Consider the following 23817-nt stretch of genomic DNA (forward strand, 5'->3'; position numbering starts at 1 on the left):
CAGTCAAGTAATGTATCTAACTCACTTTTATTTTTCCCTTGAGGAAAGCACTTGAGTTCCCAATTGTTTTAAATTGCAGAAGCAGTAATTGTTTTAGGAAGGCAGGAGAAGCGGCTTTTGGGAGCTGCAGTTTACCGCTGAGGGGAATATGGACTCTATCTTTAACTAAGGTCACTAGGGCCATATTCAGGACAGTCTTTCCTGGGTAAACAGATACTAATCTAGTCAAAGAAGAATAGCAAAGGAATCAATTAAAGGCCCAAGGCAACAGATTTCACCCAAAATGTTAATAAGCTGCTACTGGTAGCTAAAATGAGCCATAGATATTTTCTAAGCTGCTTGCATCCCAAATATAATCATCAGTGAAATTTAATAGGAAAAGGTTTTTTTTCCTCCCAAATATTTAAAAATCAATATGGGGCCATGCATGTGTTTTGACATACTTATTGTCCCAGAGGAACGTGTTCATTAAACTATGCACTTTGATATATTTGTTTACTTAGAAAAGTCAAATGTGACAAGCTGGGTCAAGCGAATCAAGAACTTTCTTAACAGGCTAATGCTAACCTGTTATAAAAGGTGTGAACGCTGCTCTGGAAATCTGTGCTTTGATGTATTGGGAAACCCACACATCTGATTTGGGGGGCAGGGAGAAGACAATCGTGGCATTGTTTGTAGGCGCCAACAGACAGGCAAAAGCCAGGGTTCCTTGCAGAGACTGGATTAAGGTATCAAAACTGTTCACATCTCATTTACATCACTCCGAAGAGTGGACCACAGGTTTTGCTGATTAACACACAGACCATGGCAAATAGCATTGTGTATCTGAAATCAGACCAAGATCAGTAACGGTAACACAAACCATGTGTGAAGTTGGGCATATGGAGGTTCCTCTTAGGCTATTATCTAACTAGGTTTTTTTTTTTCTCTTATTTTTGAAAAGTCTTTTTTTCCAAACCAGGAAGTTAGCAAAAAGCAAAATGTTCCCTGATTCCCTCCCCACCCCACCCCCTAAATACACATATTTATGCCATCTTCTGGTATATAACAATATTTTTTGTTGTCAAAATTTGCAAATCTTCTGAAAGAAAGGTGGGGGTATGTGTTAAAAGTGTACTGATTTCATCATTGTCTCTGCAGGCAATAGGAAATGGTAGATTGAGTTCTGAGACAAGAAAATCAAGCTACTACCACCTGAATATTTTCCACTCGTCCAATGTGTACTGTTCCTTCATACTGGAGTTTGGGATCAAAGTGACACTGCTGCAGTTCTTTGCCACCCTTGGGTTTCATTCAGCACCTACTATGTGCTGGGGAATTTCAGTGAAAGCTGGGTGTGCAGAATGATGCCTACAATGATGTGACTTATTAAAAGCTGTTAATTATCTGAATGTTATCATCCAGATGTTATTAACGCCTCTCTAGTATATCTTTTATGGATGAGACTGTACATTTAATAGCAGTAGTACCATGGGAATTGACAATTAGCAGCTACGCATGAGCGAGATGCAGTGTGGCATATTTCATCCAGCTTAGATAGCCATCGACCAAACAGGCCAAAGTTTTCTCCAGTAGAAATTGCCCTGCCAAGTGGTTTCTGGACCCTTCTCGGAGAAAACAGCGAAGAAGCTGAAAGCGACCTCTTCCAACCATACCAGAAATTGGCTCTCCGTGGCAATTCTAAACTCACACAGTTACATCAAAGCGATACGAGAAACCCACTGGACGTCCCATCCCAAAGTAAGAAGTGCCACACCCTCAGTTCTCCCACCCTCTGCCTTTCTGGGGATGTCAGCGCAGGTCGAATTCCTTTTCAGTATCTCCTCAGTCCTGGACTGGGCTGGCGGGGAGCTACCTGCGAGTCCCCAACGTGGATAACCGGATTTGTCTCTTCCCAGGCTGGCTGCTGATGGGGACGAGTTCTGCTCCCGAGAGAGTCCCAGAAGTAGGTACAGAATCAATCTCACCAATCTTAATTGCTGTCCCTGGGCCGAGGAAAGGGGAGGATTGGGGCACCGGAGGCTCTCCCTTCCTCCTCCACTCTTTTCCCCACCTCCCAAAATTGGCAGCCAGTCCTCGCCTCTCGGTCTGGGGTCTGGAGGGTGGGGAATGTGGGTGTGGGGGCCGGCTGGAGAAGCTCTCGCTAGCGCTGCCTGTGGCCAGACCCGCCTCCCATCCCCTCTCGGGCGCACACTCACGTCCACCCAGACACACTCCGCGCACTCCCTTGCGCTCTCGCTCGCCCGCCCGCCGCCGCCTGTTCTCTCCCTTTTGCTCTCCCCGGTCTCCTTCTCCCTTTTTTTTTTTTTTTTTTGGTACCATAGAGTTGCTCTGAAAACAGAAGATAGAGGGAGTCTCGGAGCTCGCCATCTCCAGCGATCTCTACATTGGGAAAAAACATGGAGTCAGCTCCGGCAGCCCCCGACCCCGCCGCCAGCGAGCCGGGCAGCAGCGGCTCGGACGCGGCCGCCGGCTCCAGGGAGACCCCGCTGAACCAGGAATCCGCCCGCAAGAGCGAGCCGCCCGCCCCGGTGCGCAGACAGAGCTATTCCAGCACCAGCAGAGGTAGGAGGCTGTGAGAGGGGCTGAGGAGGGGGCGGCGGGAGCCCCGGCGCGGAGCGGGGGGCGGCCGGGAGCGGGCGCCTGGGGCGCGGGGTCGGGGGCCGCGCGCGAGCCAGCCGCGGCGCCCCGAGCTCGGAGCACCCCCTTCCCCTCCCCCCTCCGCCCCCCAGAAATGTTGCAAACTTTTGCAGCCCGTTCTCGGGTTGCGGGAGGAGAGGGGGGCGGGGGAGGCGGCAGGAGGGTTGACAGCCGGCGGGCTCACCCCCTGGCTTTGATTTTTTTCTGCAAGGAGAGGAAGAAAGCCGCGTTGCTCAAATTAAATACTCTCCCCCAAAATACGGAGGACCGGAGAGTGGGGGCCCGGGAAAGAAACTTTTAAAGCGGCAGTGTCCTTTTAAGAAGGGGGAAAAAAAATCCTTTTGATGGCCATCCTCCTCCCCTTTTACCTTTTCTCCTCTTGACAGTTTCGGCCCGGGCAGCCTGCGACGTGGTGGGTTTTCGGCCCCCCGCAGAGGTGAAAGGGGCGTTAGAAGTGAGAGATCGGGGCAGCACCCCCCCGGGGGGTGGAAAGGGAGCGCTTCTGGACTTGGGGCGGGGGAGCGTCGTGGGTACCTTCCCTGGAGCACAGCCATGGATTTGGGATTTGGAGATAGGGCTGGGGGAAGCGGGGTGCGGGCGTGTGAGGTGCTCGCTAAGTTGTCTGGCGGGCGCGGCGAGGGGAGGAGCGCAAGTTTGCAGACCCGGGGTTCGCAGCCCGGCGCCCAGGCTGGCGGGGGGCGTGTGCGCGTCAGCGCGCCCGGGGCGGCGGCGGCGGTCCTGTGGGGCGCTCCACGCGCATTCGGAGTGAGCGTCTGCAAAGGCAAACAAGCAGAAAAAGAAAGATCGCAAGGCACCCAAACTTATTTCTGCCCTGGGAAATCCTTCCCTCGCTAAGCGTTTCTTCAAGAACCTGGGAATGGTCAGTGCGAGTTGAATGCTTGTTAGATAGTGCGATCGATGTCCCCCACCCCGCCCCGGGCAATTTTTTACACACTTCATTTGTAGGATCTGTGTGCGTGTGTCTGTGTTTGTTTGGGGGGGGGGGTGGGGGGCGGCTCCATGACCCCTCCTTGCTCTTTTTTCTAATTAAAGTGGAGTATTGGCAAAAGCTCACCCTCTTTCCTCTTTCTTAAAGGTATGGGAACCTGATGTGCGGTTTTTCTCGGGGGGGTGGGGTATTATTTGAAAACGCCCAGAGTTTATAAAGAACAGGAGGAAGCTACGGCTTTAATTACTGTTGTAAATAATGTATAAATCACGCCTGTCACTCTGGAGGAAGCCAGCTCGCACGAGCCGCCCAGGGCTGGGGGACAGAGAAGATCTCCAACCCTGGCTTGGGCACTGGCCCAGCGGGCCCCCTCCTCTTGCCACTCAGCTTCAGGCAGAGATGGGGAGAGCTGGGAGAGGCAAGTGGGGGCCCCAGAGCCCTCCTTTCCTCTCATGTTAGAGTTGGAGGTAGGAATATGGCTGATCATGTGCTGGCTGTTTTACAGTATTCCCCCCCGCCCCCCCGCCCCACCTTAGCCACACCCCCTGTCCAGGCGCTTTCCCATTCACGGAATTCGAGTACAGTAAAAGCCATCAGGATGACACACGCTAAAAACATTTAATTAAAGGCGATTTCGGAAGAGCGAACACATCAAACCGCGATTTAAGGGAGAGGGAGGGGGCAGCGAGGGTCGGGAGTACAGGAAGGGGGGGTGGGGCGGGGGGCCGGGACCTGCCGCTAGCTCTGCGAGTTTGTGTGTAGAGAGCTTTTGGCTGCAAAGAGTATATTTAGACCTGAGACGGTGGATTTGGAATGCGAGCGGGTTATGTAACAGGGTTAATCAGAAACACTGGAGAAAATCCCCTTCATGTGTTTCTGAGGCTTTTTTTTTTTTGGAAGAGGGGGACATAGTATGTAGGAAGCCGCACTAATTTCTGGTTTGTGCTGCCACCCCCTCTGTCTTAGCCATCCCCCTCCCGTGTGTTATTAGCATCTTCAGGTGTCATTCTTGCCAGAAGGTGTTCTTGCAAGAGATCAGGGTGGCAGGCTGCAGAACCGACTAGCAAATCCGTAACTTGCTGTTCTTGCAAATTATATAACCGATGGGGCTTTCTCCGTACCACCAGCCCCGGAGGCTCAGCAACAAGGGAAGAGGGACAAAGTGCAGATAGGATGCATCTTGTGCAACTGACCTGCTGACCCACATCCCCTTGCCCCCTAGTGGGCCACCCCCAACTCCCTCCTCTTTGAACCCACCTCTTGTCCATCCCTCCAGAGAGTTAATGGGGGGAGGGAGAGGAGGTAAGGCCCAAACACTCAACTCACATCCTGCACGCAGGCACTCGGTTATATAACAGTCTGAATGGAAAAGGAAGGTCAGAGATGGAGGCATCCTTTAGCTAACACAGCAGTAGTAATAGCTTCCAGAAATTATGTGCATTTGCAGACTTTAACCTCAGATGTACCGTCTGCTCCTCGGGGGTACCAATCTTTGTGCATGTGAGCTAGGGAGAAAAAGAGGGAATGTGTAAGTATGCTCAGTAGATGAGAGTGATTTGAAAATGGGAAATGTTTGGGTTTTCAGATGATGTAATGGAATTGGCAGAATATGCAAGTCGGCTCCCAGAGTGTAAGCAGCAACAAAATTGGAGCTGGCATCCAGTATTAATGTTGCATAAATTACAATATCGGAAAGAAATTAACCTACACACTAGGTGATTACGCCTTTTTAATACTTAAAGCATACAGGCACACAACGCAAAAGGAAAAGCAAACACCATCACCTTAAAATCAGCATTTTCAACCTCTAGGAGGGTTGAGTGGAGTCCTTGGCCTTAGGTGAAGAGAGCCACTACCTGATCTGGGGGATGCTTTCTGGGGAGGTAGCAGGGTTAGCTTCCAGGCAGCCAGTGTTTGCAGTCTGCAGAGATTGTGGTCAGGATTCTCATGACATTGAGGTGACCTCATGAGACGTTACCTAGGTAGACTTGAAGCTATTGCTGGATTCCAAACTCCTGGGAATCCACGGGTGAATGGACCGTGCACCGTTAGTGCCTGCACTTCCAAAATCAAATATGTGACTTTATAATCTGAAAGATGGCCTCCCCTTCTTTTTACAACGGGGCAGGGTATGTTAGCATTTTCAGCAGAACTGTTTTGTTTTCTGGGTGCTTTTAATGATGGCTTTTGTTGTTCAGCCCCATCTTTTCAGCCCAGTGAAAGGGAAGAAAGGCAGGAGACAACATGGGAAGTAAGAATGAAGCGGAAGAACCGCAGCGAATCTTTAATTTAACAGGCTTTCAGGGACTTCAGGGAGCCCTGAGCATTGTGACATAACTGTTGTTAAAAACCCTCTTCCAGAATCTCCTTAGTATATGCATGCCAGAAGCTTACACATTCTACCTCCCTAAAGTTATCCTCTGGGGGCTGTGTGCCACACCGCTGGTCTGGAACACCGGTGCTGCAGGTGGATGGCTGTTAGGGCAGGCTGACCTAAGGGAAAAATCGAAGCCAAAAGATGGGATTAACACTGAAAAGCTCAGTTGGGTTGAGATCGAACCCCCTGGAAGCTGAGCTTAGATTGACTTAAAATCAGTTAACAAGTTTAGTTGTAGCCCTGAGGACTTCTAGACCCACAGGAATCTTTGCCTCTCAAAGTACTTCTCCACAATTCACCACTTCAGTCTTGGCTGATTCACTTTCTGGTCGGTGCTCTTGCCTGGCAATTTCGAGCGTTTTCTAGAGATTGATTCTCAGATGAGCTTTTCTTATGTGGACCTGGCTCTCCGCAGTGAACAAATGATGCCCTGTAGTTTGAAAGAGCTACTGGCTGGGATAAAATTCTGTGCCAGGGGGATGGAATAATTATTTTTTAAACGAAGGGACTTTCATTTTCCAGTAAATTGCTCATAAAAACATTTATAATTATACCCTTTAAAAATGTAATAGAATAATTTTAGAAAATACATTTGAGGATGATTATGAAAACCTTTTCTGTTGCTTCCCCCTTCTTTCTTAAAAAGAATTGAATTATTAATCCAGAAGTCAAATCCTGAGTGGCTAAAAACATTTACAGCAGACTTTTTTTTTTAATGTTAGTCACCTGCTGGAATTTTCCAAAATCTTCTGGTGTTAAGAGGAGCCCTTGGCTTTAGAAAACATCTCTGTTTCTGAAACTGAAATATGAAGGCTGCAGGGACGGACCCCACTCACCAAGAGACATTAAGCTTGTGTTTTCAAGTCGGTAGAGCTGGGGGAGTACAGTGTATACTGCTGTTTCTACACCAGACTCCTAAGAGGGATGTAGGGAAGTACGGGATTGTTAATTGCAATAGGTAGTGCCTCCAGATGCAGATGTCTGAAGGTCTTTGGTGACAGCTGAATCATTTTTGAAAGCAAACTGACTCCTGTCCAGAGCTAGCCATTGGACTGTGAATCAGGCAAGCCCAGGTGTTCTTCTCCACGTGCCATACTCTTTGTCACATCTGAGTTAAGATGCACAGTTTTCTCCTGATTCTTCCTTTCTTACCTTGAGGAAGTTGTGGTGTGATGTCGGAAGACTGACCAAGTTGGGTGTTGCTTAGAACCGTGTTGATGGAGTGTGGTCCATTATAGCATGTACCACTTTTTCTGAGGGTGCTCTCCCCAACCCCCACCATTTTTCCAGTCTCCTTTTAAGCTCATCTATGTATTTCTGTCTGTGGAAGCAAAATACTTAACTACATTTCAAGTATCTGGGGAGAGAGTTGCAATGTGATTGCCTCACATGCAGAATTTTTTATAGAAAATGTCACTGTTCTCAAATGTCGTATCCTCTTTGTCTTGTACAAGCCAGTGTGCAGAGACTCTGAGGTAGACAGCTTCCTTCCTCCTGGAGGGGACCCCTGACCCATTCATCCCAGATTAGAGATAGGTTCCTGTAGAGCAAGAAGAGTCTGCTTTGAAAGGCCTTCAGGTGCCAGAGCGAATACCAAGCTAGAATGTGCAGTACCTTTCTGAAAATGAAGACTGTCTTCTTTGCTGAGAATTTAAGAACAACCTCCTCTCTGCTTCTCTCTGTCTCTCCAAGATGTTCTCCCTTCCATCATTTAAAATAATTTTTTTTTTTAAATGAGGATCTGTTTTATTTTTCCCTTGGTATCTCATTCAGAAGGGCAAGTGTTGATTTGAGATGAGCTGTTAAAAACGTTCACCCATCTTATTAAGCTGTATGTTAAGAAAAATACAATTGAATCCTTGTGAATTAATGCTTGCCCAGAACTCTCCAGATAGAGTGTTCAAGCATTGATTAAGATACAATAAACCATGATTTTTCTATAAGAGTACCAAGGCATCACTGATGAATTTGTTTTTCCGGCACAGTGAGCAGAAGCATTTTTTGTCTTTTCCTTGTCAGATGTGTTTTGAAAGTGTGCTGGTCCCCTTTCCTGCCCTGGGAAGAACACTGAGGATGTAATTGAATATTTCTTAGTTAGAGATTTGGGGATCCTTAGGGTACTGCAGTGGAAAAGGCAATGGCAACCCACTCCAGTACTCCTGCCTGGAAAATCCCATGGGCAGAGGAGCCTGGTGGGCTGCAGTCCGTGGGGTCACGAATTGTTGGACATGACTGAGCGACTTCACTTTCACGCATTAGAGAAGGAAATGGCAGCTCACTCCAGCGTTCTCGTCTGGAGAATCCCAGGGACGGCGGAGCCTGGTGGGCTGCCATCTATGGGGTCGCACAGAGTCGGACAGGACTGAAGCGACTTAGCAGCAGCAGGGTACCACAGGGTCACTGTTCTGAGGATGAGTTCTGATTGTACATTATAGAACTGTAAATGGAGACGGTGTTAGAGATTGGGCTAAATCTGTCCTGATTCGAGCTTGGAAATCTTTTTTGTTTTTTTTTTGGTTAAATCCTCAATATCTGTCTGTTTTGTTATTTGCCTCCCTTGCTCTCTGAGTTGCAAGTGACAGAATAGAAATTCATGTCAGTTAGTTGATTCTGGTTAGTTGAGGTTTTTACTTTAAAATTTCAATCCAAGTCTGGAATGTTAATTCTTTCTCTAGAAGATGTAAACTCATTCTCAAAAATTTAGGAAAGCTATTGTATTTACAAATAAGTTATGTGCTGTATTATCATAACATGCAGTTTTCCCCTGTGTAATGGTACACAGAAATATCAGCTACTTTTGCTTCTTCCTTATATGTGTTGAAAGGGTTTCATCAACCCTGAAAGTTAGGAAATTCTAGAGTTAGAAGGAAGAGTTTCAAAAATGTCAATAAAGAGCATATAGATTTCCCCAGAGGAAGCTCTCTGTCCAAGCTTAGGCCTTTGTTCACTGGACCAGTGTGGTACCATATCATTAAGAGCTGACTTTCTCAGGGCTGTCCCACCTGACTTAGTGGTCGTCTGTAGTTATCTTGTGATATCTTTGATATCATACTGTTGAAAATTCAGCTTGGGAGTCTTGGTGTTCTTTTGTGACAGCCTTGTTGTTGTTATTACTTTGCTTTTGGAGTGAAGACATCAAGGAGATAGTCTCAAGAAATGGTTAGAAAAATGGAGTGAGGCATAAAGAAGTATAAGTGTACCATAGCCCATGAGTTAGGCAGGCTCCATTCCAGGTCTGGCTCTTACGTACATGCTAGTGTTAAAAGGAATTATAGGTAGCAATTCCCTTGTGTTGGTGGAAGAACATATTTTTTTCCCTAACATAATGTTTATGGCCTCCGCTGACACATCATTATTACAAACCGTCTCATCACATTACGTGCTGTGGCACACTGGCAGTGGCGTGGCCCTGCAGTCTCCTGGTGATTGTCTTGTCCACAGAACGCGGCCTCCGAGTCACTGTCTGTAGGGCCCACAACAATGGAGAGGACAGGTTTCACACAGTCTGAGAAGTGCTGGAGACCTCCAGGCCCTCCCAGGTAGTTGCTACACCCATGTTGCTTTCCCTTGGAGCTCAGTCTGAGGCTGAAAACAAGGAGGAATAATCAAGGTGTTGAGGATTTATAATTGCCAGCCTCCAGTCATCTCTAACAGCGTGATTGGGCATTGGAGTTTTGATCATCAATGATCATGAAGTTTTTGAAAACAATTAGGAAGTGCCTGCATCCGTGAATAGACCATGATAAATGAGGTCCTTTCTGGGTACCAGGAAGGGTACCACCCAGTACAGGATTCTCACGCCTGTGAAAGAGGCAGCACACTGTTAAAAATACCTAGCTTACTTCGGGGGAGGATTTGGCTGAATACTGATGAAGTTTATGAAATATGAATGTTGTGAAGTTGCTGTACGTAAGTGGTAGGCGTGTGTGAAAGAAGTAAGAAGCAATAAAATAGTGTATAAATGACACTCTGAAACTTGATGGACTTGTGTACGTGACAAGAATGGTGATGTTTGGTTCTGTGCCTAATGGGGGAGAATAAACTGGCTTAAAATCTGTATGTCTAACTCAATGTGGGACTAAAAATTAATACATACAGAGTCATTTGACTTATAAGTGAAGGGTGCTACTGAGCAGAAACAGACAGGTTGCAAAGAATAGAGGTGAAACGGAATGGGGGAAAAACAGGAGGGACCAACACTTGAATTTATAATAAAATATGGTAATCACTGTTTTAAATAATCCAGACTATTAATGACTAGGTAGAGAATTGCTGCTAGGTAGAGAATTCGTTATAGCCCAACAAAAAGGTATCGCTGCGAATTTTAGGTTGTGCGCGGAAATCCTCTTGATCCCCAAAGCATAAATGCATGTACCGAGAAGCAGAAATGCACACATTGTAATTTTTTCTGTCTTATCCTGATTAATTGACAGCCGACTGTATGCCTCTTTCCTGAAGGTGACTTTACAATCTCCAGACACAGACATTTCTCTCAGAAGTGGTGTGAAGGAAGGAGAACCACAGACTAAAGTGTGTTTCAGTGGGTGAAGTATTTGGGAGGAGGGAAGATAAGAGTGGTGAAACAGGGGAAGGGGGTCGTGCCTACAGAGATTAAGGATGCTGCCTTTTGGGGGCTGGGGAGTGGGGGCTGCGAACCGAGGAAGGGAATCTCTAGAGGGAAGGAGACTTACGTGCAAAAGAGAATGAAATTAGCATTGACTCTGTAATGGCTGGGAACGTGCCTTTCTAATTTTAAATTATCTTTAACAAGGACGATGAACAGAGGAAAAGTTGACACTTTGAGAAGTTATGACGAACTTGTCGAGAATGCCAATTGACAAAGGCAGGTAAGGGAATACTTGGAGCAACAGAACAAGAAACAGGTCTGAAGGGCAGGCCGATGTGCTTCCGAGTGTGTTAAGGGAATTGGCGGGCGTGTTTATTGACTCTTCTAATTAGTTTTAAAGAAATCTGAAGAAATGGACAGAGACGGAGAAGAGACGCCCTGATGGGATGCCGCCCTTCCAGGAGCAAAGAGACCTGTATCATCCCTTATGATCGATGCCAGTCATGGGGAAGAGTGACCGCTTAAAAGTTAGTGGATTTCTGAGAGTCAGATCAGAGAATAAACAAGGGTATATTTCACACGTTTAAAAACTTTTCAATAAACTGCATTGCTTTTCATTTTCACGGTACAATCATAAAGCCAGTGGATGATGGTAAGAAGGCCACAGGGACAATACAGCATGTACTCCCAGGAACGTTTGCATGACAAGGATAATATGTCTGAAAGGACAGGGCACCTGGAAGGGTGAACTGCCCATAACTCTCAATTGTGCAGGTAATGAAGCAGGGGGAAAGCAAGGCAAATGAAATTCTTTGATAATCAAAGACGATGCTCCTTTCAGTGATCATATTGGTTGACTGATGCTGACAAGGGTGAAATTGCCAGAATTGTATTTTACCATTTCTGGCACTCATGACCCACTTTGGGTAAGCACGTTTCTACAGAAAGTGCCTCAAGATTGGTGAGCTGCTAAACTTTCTTGAGACCCCCAGGAGAATCAGTAGAACAAATGGGGTACTCCTGAGAGGACTCTAGAAAATTCTAAAGCTTGATTTCTAATCTTGAGCATGAGGGTGCATGTTCACATATATGTAGGGCTCACTCACGAGACTGCCATCGGTCATGTTTTATTAGACTAAAGTCTGTTAGAACCAGGAGGGGTCTTAGGAACCATCTCATCTACCCTCTCCTCCCATTTAAACTGGCTCTCACAGAAGTCAGAATGTGCCTGAGGCCCCAGTCCTAGTAGGTAACAAGGCTGTGACTAGAACGCAGATCTTCTTCCTCCCTAGCAATGTTCCTTCCACTTGCATGCTGTGTCAAGATGCTCAGAAGTTCCAGTAAGTTCCTTTCCCCCAGGAGATGCCCCGCTCCAAGGCTATTACAATAGGTATGCAGGTTAACCCAGCCTTAGGTGGAGATACATTTGAAGGTCAGCACACTTTGTCTTGACTGTGCATCAATAGCAGAACATTCTCAGTATTATTATTTTTTAATCCCATTGGGCATTTTTATTATTCTTTAAAAATTAGCTAGTGAGCTTGTGGCTCTGCCAGTAAAGCCATTCGGGAGTATGGTGAAAATTGTGTCTGCATCTCCTGCTCTGACTTAATAGAAAGTAAAATAAGGGACATAGAGTGGGGCATCCTGTCCTTGGAGCCCTTAACCTCTCTGGAGCTGGAAGCAGCCAGCCCCAGCTGTGCAGTGGGGGAGGGCATCTCTCAGCAGCTGTCATCTTTCCTCAAGGCAGAGGGTTTGTCTGGGCCTTTTATGGGGATGCTCCTGAGCAAGTCTGTAAATGGAATACTATGTAGTCAGTAAAACTCACATGGTAGTGGAAGATGCTTGGGATCCTGTGCTTAGTGAAAAGTCACAGCTTTCATAGTAGTGTGCATGGAATGGGATCATTTTTATAAAAATGTGTGTGTGTGTGTGTTTATTAACATATGCCCAAATGTACCTAAATGATGAAATGATAAAGTGGTCATCTCTGGATAGTGGGGTTATCTATGAGTTTCTCTTTCTCTGTGCTCTTCTCTATTTTCCGAGTTTCCTGAATTAATGTGTGTATTATTTTTGTAACTGGAAAAAAAATAAATTAATTTTTTTCAAAAAGATTGTGTGTTCTGAAACTGATGCTACTTTGAGGGAACTGATTCTGAACTTAGTATATTGCAGAGAATTTCATGATGTTTCAGGATGGAGCAAGTTTTCTGGCCCAAAGAGCAGCACCTTTGATGGTTGTATTTAGCCAGGAAAACAGAGGTCATTCAGCTTGAATATGAAAACAAGTGTCCTCGTATTGGAATTCCTTGTCCCTCTAGTACAGTGTCCTTCATGTATTTATTATGAGAAAAACACAGTATATTGAAAGCCAGTACACAGATATATCACATACATCAATAAACTTTTCATATAAATTATCCATTACCTGCAATGCTCTGTTATTTTTCCTCTGTTATTTAAAGACAATACAAGTCATGAGCCATCAGATTGGTTTCACAATCTATATGGGTGGCTCCATGAAGTTGAAAACCCATGTCCTTGGCATGAGGCTGAAGCAGCCTTTCTGTGGGCCGTGGCCGGACTGTGGGAGGGAAAAAGGGATGGAGGGAGGGGAAGAAGGAGGGAGGGAGGTTTTCCATAGTCACTGATGTGGGACTCCAAGTGTTACTTTATTATAATTTCAAGGAAGAGTTAAGGGAGGGAAAATAAGGTAAATACTTGTTATTTGTAATCATTCAGGATCTTTATGCCCTTTTAGTGCATGCTCATTAACATCCTATTTCGTTTAGACATGTATCTGTCTAGTCTGGTTCAGCATATAGATTCTGGGAATCCCTTTGCTTGCAGTTTGTCATCACTGTGTACAGGCGCGAGGGTGGTATTCTTTCAATCAACAAAAATTTGCTGAGCACCTTCTCTGTGCCGGACACTGTGCTAAGTAAGCTCTGGGGAGAAAGCAATAGACAAGGGAAGTCAGAACCCCTGCCTTGCTTGATCTTAGGTTCTCCTGGTTACATCATGGTGTAGCCCTTGTCTGGGTCGCCTTTGACCAAAGACTTCTAAGGTTTCTCCTACACATCTGTCTTGACCTCAGCCTCTATTACCTTTATTCCTAGCATGGGCTGGGGCTAAAGAATCTGCCAGCAATGCAGGAGAGCCAGGTTCGATCCCTGGGTTGGGAAGATCCCCTGGAGAAGGGAATGGCAACCCACTCCAGTGTTCTTGCCTGGAGAATCCCATGGACAGAGGAGCCTGGCAGGCTACAGTCCATGGGGTTGCAAAGAGGCAGACACAACTGAGGAACTAACACTTTCACTTTCTTTTTTTGCTAGTATAGGCCCTCCTCCTCCTCTTCCTCTTCTTCCCCATCTGAGTTCCCACTTTTGATCCAATCTCCTTGCTTCCTGAGATCCTACAGTCATTCTGGCTCCTGATAAGACTCACCCTGTCTCTCTTATAGTTCTCCTTTACAATGTTCAGACACATAGATGACCTTGCTCATTCAATCAACATGTCAGATTTTCCTTTGCCAGGTTTCTTTACATTGTCTTCTAGTATTATTTCCTGGGCAAGAGTCAGGTCCTCCCAAGAAGATGAGCTCCATGGTGTATTCTTTCACACCTGCTCAACACCTTGCAAAAAGTAGGTGCTCATAAATTGTGCAGATGGTCTCCCACATTGCCCTGGAGAGCTGTTTGTCATCTCAGAAGATTCAGGTCTGCACTTCCCAGCTCTACAAGCACAGCTTCTGCTTGCTCCTACCTCCAACAGGGTCTTGGGTTTGGACCCAGCCACTCTAGTTTGTCCCACTTCTGTCTCTCTTGGATCCACCAATCCTGCCCTCTGTTGTGGCAGGTCCAGGCCTGCTCCAGTCTAGAGCAACTCAGACCGTGATGAATAGCTTACATGGTTGTTACAAGCCTGCTGGGAATGGGGCCCAGGTGTGCTAACTGTGTGACCTTTGGTAAGTTCATTCACCACTCAGTCTTTTCCTTGTGTCACCTGAAAACTGGGGATGTTAATGATGCCGGCTTCCCAAGGTGCTTGAGAAGCTCACCTATGAGGATGCCCATACAGCTTCTGGCGGGATGCCTGGCTCACACCCAGTGTCACTCTGGTGATGGTGTTGATGGCAGAGCACATCCAGAAGCAGGGCCCCTCCGGCTACCTTTCCCCGGAAGTCTGCAGCTCCTTTTGCTTCCTGTTTCTGATTGGTTGCTCTGTGAAATTAATGAGTCCCAGGACGTCAAGGGCCTTTCATTTAACTACCAGTTCTCTCTCCTGGACTGGATCCTATGCCAGTCCTTCAGTTCAGCTGCCATAGGCTAGATCCTGCCAAGTTCAGACGAATCACTTAAGTTCAAGCCCATCAGCCACTTGTTGGGTTTCCCAGGGGTTACACACCATACTTGCAACTGAACAAGAGGAGAGTCCCACTTCTGCCTGCTTTCCTCCCCTTTGTCCTCCCTATTCCTGTGGTCCTGCTGGCTGCCACCTCCAACCATCGAGACTGGGGGAGCACCCTCCACCCCACTGTGCTCGGGGTTCTCTCATGTCTCATTTCTCAGCACCCCATCCTTGCCTGCCCTCCCTTCCCCCGTAGTCACTTTCTCCTCCCTGCCAAAAAAATCACATTGGAGAAGCCTGTCTGCAAGGGTTCCATTCAACTTGCTCTACATTAATGCTCCACTATGGTGACCCACTGCTGAGTCTTTCACTTGTAATGTAATCTAATAATTTACATGCACTTTGCAAGCAATACTCTCTGAGACTCACAACCTGCTTGAAATCACTCTGCTGTTAACAGTATTTGAGCTGATGAGAGAGCAGCGTGAGAAAGAGTAGTTATTGGTACTACCATGATGTTGGGTAAATCTGGGAAAATAATGTTAGCACAAGATGAGGGTGTGCTGATGGATTATAATATCCTTTTTTAGAGAATCAATTAAGCTTGCTAAGGGTCTTTGATTGATTTTTGCCTTGTAATTGGACTAGGCTAGGTCAAAGTATGGTGGGGTAGAAGCGTAGGAAGCTAGAGGAAGTGAGTCAGGCATGGAATCCTGTCTTCCTGGGATGCTGTGAAAATGTTTTCGTTTTGATATACTACATGACTTTTACAGAATTAATTGGCACTGTGATTAGGTTGTTTTATTTCTTCACTCAAACATGTTGGAAGCTGATTCTAATATGCAGTAGTAATGAAAATAGAGTAATGCTGTAATAATAGTGCCATTGTAAAGTGAATTACACCATTAAGCATCTATTTTGTCTAATCTGTATTGTGATGGTGTGGGTGATACACACACATACAGACTTAGAGTAGCTGGTCCTTAAGAAGCACACTCTAGCAGAGAAGCCCCGATCCTATAATACTGAACAGTCAGGGAATGAAAATAAACCGTTGTTCAGTGAAAAAGTAAATTTTTATATCTTCAAATATACATACGTATTTACATACACATATACACACACAGGCACATACATATTGTACCAGTCAGGCAGATCAAAAAGAAAATGCATGATTAGCATTAAAGTGCTTGCTTGTGTTGCCTTTTTAACAACTTGGTTGGCTTGCCTGGGGACAGGTATCAGTTATGGCTGACCAAGTCAATTATAGTATCAAGGATAGCGTTTGAAAACAAGGCTTCGTGTATTCGTTTCAACCTTTTCATCCTTATTATCATGTCTGAGAGCCTCTATTAATGGACATGTCTCAAGTTGGGGAAAAAGCATTAAGGACCCAAGAACCGCAGTCATTTTATTCTGTCATTCATCTTCCAAGAAAGAACATTGGCCAAACAGCTTCTGCCACAGCAGAAAGATAAAGACATATTTTTATGCCTTAAGTCATAAGCTAACCCTTGAGCAGAAATGAGATCTGTGAAGGCAGCCTCAGATATGGCTGCTCCCAGTGGGGCATGTGAATTTAAAAGTCCCAGGGTGAATTACTCTTCACTTTGGTTCCAGGGACTTTAGCCCTGAACCTGCAGGAGGACTGGCATCACCGGGGAAGTTTGGCAGTAAATGAGCATGGATTTCCAACTGTGTCCAGGGAGGTCCTGAAGACTTACTTGGTTCATCTCCGGACTTTGTTTCTGACTCCATGACCTCCTCTCCGTGTTTTCGTGCAGAGGCCATCTGGAAGGGATTCTGCTGGTGCTCTGCATTTCTCACCTGCCCTCACTCCATTGTTGTGCATCGGCAGCATTGTCAGTCAGCACCCCCACCTGGTGATCTGAAACCCCAGAAACTCCTCATCCGAAGAGTTGAGATTTTATGTGAGCGTGCTCAGTTGCTTCAGTTGTGTCCAACTCTGAGACCCCATGGACTGTAGCCCACCAGGCTCCTCTGTCCATGGAATTCTCCAGGCAAGAATACTGGAGTGGGTAGCCAGTCCCTTCTCAAGGGGATCTACCTGACTCAGGGACTGAACCCAGGTCTCCTGCATTTGCAGGCAGATTCTTACTGTCTGAGCCACCAGGGAATCTGAGATTTTATATGGTTTAAGATATATTTACCTTTCATTATATAATGCTTACTCTGATGATCTAACCAGTCCTTGCTAAAGGAGATCAGTCCTGGGTGTACATTGGAGGACTGATGTTGAAGCTGAAACTCCAATACTTTGGCCACCTGATGCGAAGAGCTGACTCATTTGAAAAGACCCTGATGCTGGGAAAGACTGAGGACAGGAGGAGAGGGGGACAACAGAGGATGAGATGGTTGGATGGCATCACCGACACAATGGCCATGGGTTTGGGTGGACTCCGGGAGTTGGTGATGGACAGGGAGGCCTGGCGTGCTGCAGTTCATGGGATCGCAAAGAGTCAGACATGACTGAGTGACTCAACTGAACTGAACTGAACTGACGATCAAAGTATCGAAAGCAAATTTTCTTCGTAAATAACTGAGCATTTTCTATATCTCAGATCAACCATGTTGATTTTTAAACTCCATGAACATTTGAGGAAAAAGTATATAGCACCCATGGTTGGAATCTGGATTAAGAAAATAGTAGAGAAAGTTTACTGCAGACTTTGGTAAAAAAAAATACCAGTATCATATTGTTCCCAATAAAATATTACAATGAAAATTACCATGGTGTTTGACAACATGTTGGTATTAATTGGTCTTGTCCGTTACTATTTCTCAGTAGCAAACACACCCTGGTTTTAGCGTTAATTAGTTACAGTCTTTATTGAAGTCACATTTTGCTGCATCAGCTCAGTTTATCTTCTCATTGGTCTCAGTTCCTGGAGGGCAGTGTTGTAGACTGTCTTGAGTCTTCTGTACATCTCTGTCTCTTATTTGGGCATTCAGTGACTGCCCTCAGGATTCTAGTGATGGTACAGTTTAGAATCAATATGTGAAAAATGAGCCAGCCAAGGCAAAACTGGGATGAGACAAGAAAATCTGATATTCTTTGAAAGCTTCAGATGTTTAAAGGTGATGCAATAAGTTGCCTTCTTTCATTGATGCATCAAGTATTAATTGACCACTTACTCTGTTCCAGATCCCCTCTTGGTCAGTGGAGGTACAGAGTTGAATGAAAGGAACTGATGAGCAGGAAAGACACATTAACTAGTAATTTCAAAAAAAATACAGAGTGCTATAATATTAAAAAAAATTATAATGCACATAAGAGGGCAAAAAGACTTCAAAAAGAATTAGGGAAAACTCACTGAGTGGGTTCATCTGCCTCATTTTTTGAAAAATGGCAAGTGATTTGCCTAGAGGGCAAAATGTGAGCATGCATTTGGGGCCAAGTTTCATGAAGTGCAGGTTCATGGGACATTTAGGTTGGGTGAGTGCAGCTGAGCCTTGCCGAAGCAAGGACCAGGAGATGAAGAAGGAGAAAGAAGGTAGGGACCCAGCTAAACTTTTTGGACCTTTTTCTAGGGCAAAATTTTGAGCAAGTGAAAAATACCTTGTTTCTTTTTGATAGAGTATTTAAGGGCTTCCCTGATGGCTCAATCTGTAAAGAACCTGCCTGCCAATGCAGGAGACTCAGGTTCGATCCCTAGATCAAGAAGATCCACAGGAGAAGGAAATGGCTACCCACTGTAGTATTCTTGCCTGGAAAATCTCATGGATGGAGCCTGGTGGGCCACAGTCCATAGGGTTGGAAAGGGTTGGACATGACTGAGAGACTGTACACACACACACACACACACACACACACACACACACGAGTACTTAAGCCTAAGTATGTTGAAGTTGGGGTGGAGGATTGATGGTGAGAAGGAGCCAAGTCAGGGGATCTCTGGTGATTCTGACGAGACACACTGCAGTCTGGGGCTGGAATGGGGCTCGGAGGTGGGCTCGGAGGTGAAATTGGAGGTGCGTGATAGAAGTAACGACAGCAGTGAGTCAGCCCCAGAGTTGGGTGTGATTATTGGCTGGGGTGGCTTGACGATAGAGGTTCCATTTTGGATGGACTGAGTTGGAGGTGCCGGGGACGTGTCTTCTGGGCAGCTGGAAATGTGGGTCTGGCAGGGAGTATGAGACAACATGTTAGCTGTGGAATTAAACAATCATTTAACCAGGAGGGATAGCTGGGGTGAAGATGTCATGAAGCAGCATTTTTGAAGGTGAAATTTTTACACCAGGTTTTGTTGCTGGATTTTGAAATGCAATACTGAGAAAATAAGCCTAAGGTTCAGGTGGGTATGGCTGAGAAAGTAAAGAGGAGGGATTGGTACAGTGACAGAGAAAAGTATCATAAAAAACTGGCTTTAGACTCAGAAATCCTACACAAGGCATGCACGTACACACACACACACACACACACACACATCCCCAAACCAAGAATGTCTTTAATTCAGAGTGAGGTTTTAATGTATACTGATGCTCCAGATTGCATTTGAGTTTTATCTGCTTGGGTGGTGGTCTCTTTCCCAACATGTCTAACTGATGATTGTAGATCTGTTGCCCTTTACCCCCACCTTTTAAAAACTTTCTGCACAGCCCAGGATTGATTTATCCTGTCTCTAAAGGGAATCTGCCTCACGCTTGGCAGAACCTCAAGGTTGGGAGAAATAGAATGAATAATCGCTGTGGAGAGGTCTCCACACTGCCCTGGAAGAAAGACTTCATGGGAGAAAAACTTGAAAGAAGGTCTTGAGAAAGAGCATGAGATCTTCAAAGGATGGGTCTAGTCATGGGAAACTTAAGGGAAGATAAGGGAAGATTTTTTATTTTTAAATTGACCATTAAGAGACAGAGAAATGCACAACGCAAGTATTTGTTGGTAAGGAGGTGGTGACAATGTTGATGATTCTAGTGGATTTGCTGGTCTGCATATTGATGGCACTTAGTTTGCAGGGGCCTTTCACATATTCAGTAGCCTCTGAAGGCCTTGGAAAGAAGTTGATAATGTCCCAGACTGTGGACGGACTGAAGAATAAAGAAAGTGAAAGTGAGCTGCTCAGTTGTATCTGACTCTTAGTGACCCCATGGACTGCAGCCTACCAGGCTCCTCCCATGGGATTTTCCAAGCAAGAGTACTGGAGTGGGTTGCCATTGCCTTCTCCAAAATTATAAAAGTGTTGTGTAATTAGGGAGACCTGTTGACTTGGAACAACTCCAAGGAGTGCGACAGGAGGGGGCTTAGCCTGTTGGAAGGGCCCCCTCTTCACCTTCTGATGTGGTGGCTGAGCTCCCATTGTTTTCAGTGAGCTCTAACTAAACACTTTCCCCACAGATACTCTGCTAATATGTCACATGAATTATTTGTGTTATCTCCAAGCTGTGAAATTAGAGTCCTTTCCCCACCGTGCGGTAAGTAGATTAACACGAAAGCCTGTTTTGTATGGTACGGGGGAAACCAAGCCCGTATCAGGAACTGTTTTGTGTGTGTTTGATCTGACAGTGGGGAGGCCTTGGGACGCCGGTGTCTTCTAAGACCTGAAAGCTGAGCTCTGGCTGGACTTTTCTTCAAAGAGGTTTAAATTTTATCCATTGGCACTTATGTGGGGGAAGGAAGGTTTGGAGTGGGTGATTTCTTGGATGAATCTTTTCTTGCTGCTGTTTTCTTCTCAGTCTTTTTAACTTTGCAAGAAAGCCCTTCCAGTTCTACGGGCAGACCCCGTTCAGCACGTTGGTGGCCAAACAGTTCCCTTTTGTTCAGCGAGCGTCCTATTTTGGTTTCTCTTGAAAGGTGCCCTTCGAGACAGCGGAGCCTTTCTTCCGGCTGTTTAGAATCAAGGCCTGAAGAAACCTAAACAGAAATCATTCTCAGCCCAAGCCAAGTGCCTCCTTGGCTTAGTGAGGCTAAACTCACCCACGCAAGATAAAATCTAACCAGCTGGTTACCTGAGACCCACCTTGGGGAGTTCTCCAGCTTGACTTTTCACTTGGCCACCATCCCAAGAGCCAGAGAAAACTGAGGGTCATGGCCTTTCTGTGCAGAGATGCAGGAAGAGAGTTATGGCTCCTGCTGAAGAAGCATAAGTTTGGATTATGTTTTAAAGCAAGGGTCCCTAACCTCTAGGATCTATTGCCTGATGATCTGAGATGGAGCTGATGTAATAATAATAGAAATAAAGTGCACAATAAATGTAATGTGCTTGAATCATCCCCAAACCACACCCCCCCACCCCCGCCCCGCCCTGGTCCTTAGAAGAATTGTCTTCTACAAAATCTGTCCATGGTGCCAAAATGGTTGCTGAAAGGGTCCAATGTCAGCTTTTAAATAGTTGAGGCTCTATAAGCATCCTGAGAAGAAATGGCTCAGAGGGGATCTTTATGACCACAAAACTAGTTGTCTTAGAGTGGTGTAATCTTCCGTCTTTATTACTCACGATTTCAGTGAGTTCATTTTATTCCATTTACTTTTAATTTTTTTCTCAAAGAACGCGATATCCATAACTTTAGCCCACCTTACATATTTCTATTATTCCCAGTTCTGTCTTTTTCTTTCACAAATTAGGTAAACTGTGTCACCTGAGAAAATTAGGGCATACATAGGATTTGCTAGTTTAGAGATTGTGCCGTTTGAGGTTATTTTATTTGCTCCTGTTGTAACAGGTATGGTATTGGGCTCTGTAATAGAGAATATTGTTCCTTCCCCAAAGATTCTCTGCTTTAGGGCTCACAGACCTACTTGTACAAGTACTGCCTTCAGTTTTGGAATTTTTTGACTTTAGGTATCGTCTGGGTCAGTCAGGTGGAATAGGGGAAGACTTTGGGGCTTTGTTAGACAAAGACTGGCTAGACAAGTTTGATCCCTTGGGCCGGTTTGGAGCCTTCTTGAGCCTGAGGTCATTGGTATGTTTAAATTCTGAGCTTCCACTCATACTGGTCAGCACAGTTCTGTCCCTCCTCATTAACTGCATATTTTCACCTGTATTTTCAGAGAAGGAGATACCTGCCTCTCGGGGGAACCCCCAGCATCCTGGGCACATCCATCCAGCTGGTCCCAGTGAATACAGACAACTGAAAAGTGAAGTAGTTTGGAGATGGGCATCGTTTTAAGGCTAAAGTCATACATTTTAGAAAGTTAAGGACTGGTTCTGTGACAGGGAAGTTGAGCTAAATATGCAGTTCTATTTTAATTTTCACTTTATGCCAAGGCGAAAGCATTGGGAGATAAGCTATAAATGTATAAGTAAGTCACTGCAAGAATAGCCCCTTGCAAAATGCAAATTTAGGAAGGCTAAATATTTTCTCACGTACTTTAATGCACATGGATAACTAACCTCTGATCGAGTTCCTGAAAAAGGGGTGTTGTATAATCACTTCACCTTGATCACTGTAGTGAATTGTACAGAGGTCTCCACAACTGTAAAGGAAGTATTTGGTTGTCTTAGCTCAGGCTACAGTGACAAAATACCATAGACTGGGTGGCTTAAACCATGTTTATTTTCTCATGGTTCTGCGGCTAAGAAGTTCAGACCCAGGTGCTGGCAGAGTTGGTTTTTAATGAGGGCCTTCTTCCTGGATTATAGAGGGGGCATCTTTTTACAGTATCCTCACATGATGGAGAGAGAAAGTTCTGGTGTCTCTTCCTCTTCTTATAAGGGCACTAATCCCATTGAGGATGCCACCCGCATGACCTCATCTAAACCTGATTACCTCCCAGAGATCTCACTCCTAACATTATCATAGGGGGCAGCGGTTATGGCTTCAACACTTGAATTTGGAGGAGGGGGGGCACATACCTATAGCCTGTAATATTGGTTGACACTTAAAGCTTTCTAATGATTGCCAGGGTGGTCAGTTTGTCTCCAAAAGTTGTTTAAAATTCTTAACTTGCTCATTTGTTTGTTTAAGCAGAACCCTATTTTTCTGTGTATGTTTTATCATAGACTGTCTCGTCCTATTCCTGTACTGTTTGAAAGCTACAGTAGGAAAGCCCAAGGTAATCAAGGCTGTGGCATCATTGTTTTAAATTAGTGTGGGTGATTTTTTTTAAATGTAATTCAACAACAAGTCCCTTCCTATTCTGCATAATTGGATCACATTTTAATTTTGTGGCAAATAAAGATCTATTTTACATTTCTATTAGAAAGACAAGTCCCTGTGGCTAGCTAGGTCTGAATTAGGATGTTTGCTGTTGGTGGTACTGAAGCAGTGAGAACTTTAGAGTGGATTCAGCTTCTAAAACACACATCTGTGACTCTTTTGGGTTAGGAAAGAATCTTCCTTCTGAAGGTCAGACACTGGCATAGGTTTCACATACAAACAAATATTGAGAAGACGAGAAAATGAAATATACAAGCACTGAAGCAAGCAGAGGATAACTAATTCATAGGTTGTCCAATATTCTCTAGCTTTCCCAAAATGTTGACCTTTGACTCAAAGCACATCTGTCTGACTGGTTATCTGTATGGTTAATGCCTTGGGAGTTTGCATGAAGCAAAATAGTGAAGATAAGTCGGGAATAGTGTACTAGACCAGTCATCAAGAGGCCTGGGTTCTCATTCTAGCTTGACTAGTAATTATGTAAGTGGTTTTGAGCAACCGGTCTTCACCACCACCACCACTTCTCACCCTCCCTAGAGCCCCAGCCCCACCTTCTTCAGGTGAGCTCTGAATGTATCTCAGGGAGGCATGAAGCTACGTGTTCCTGCCAGCGCTGAGATTCTGCAGTGTGACCTTGTGACTAAGACCCAAGTTTTAACGAAATCCAACAACAAATGTATTTTCCCTACTTTTTCCTCCCTTTTACAAACAGTTGAGGCATAATCTACATATCATAAAATTTATCCTTCTTAAGGGTAGTTGAATGATTTTTAGTAAATTTATGCAGTTGTATAACCACCTTCACAATTCAGT

General features: G+C 45.2%; 1 protein-coding gene across 2 annotated transcripts in view; it reads left to right on the plus strand.

Annotated features, from left to right (window-relative positions):
* Nucleotides 1-2303: 2303 nt before the first annotated feature.
* RORA (RAR related orphan receptor A) overlaps nucleotides 2304-23817 on the plus strand; it is a 779815-nt gene continuing 758301 nt past the window's right edge. The window contains exon 1 of one of the 2 annotated variants that reach the window (XM_043471787.1): nucleotides 2304-2565. In XM_043471787.1, the coding sequence (XP_043327722.1) occupies nucleotides 2400-2565 (166 nt within the window). In that variant the 5' untranslated portion in view covers nucleotides 2304-2399. The remainder of the gene's footprint in view (nucleotides 2566-23817) is intronic. The other variant, XM_043471786.1, reaches the window with a different exon arrangement.

Source organism: Cervus canadensis, chromosome 6 (genome assembly GCF_019320065.1).
Source record: "Cervus canadensis isolate Bull #8, Minnesota chromosome 6, ASM1932006v1, whole genome shotgun sequence".
NCBI lineage: Eukaryota > Metazoa > Chordata > Mammalia > Artiodactyla > Cervidae > Cervus > Cervus canadensis.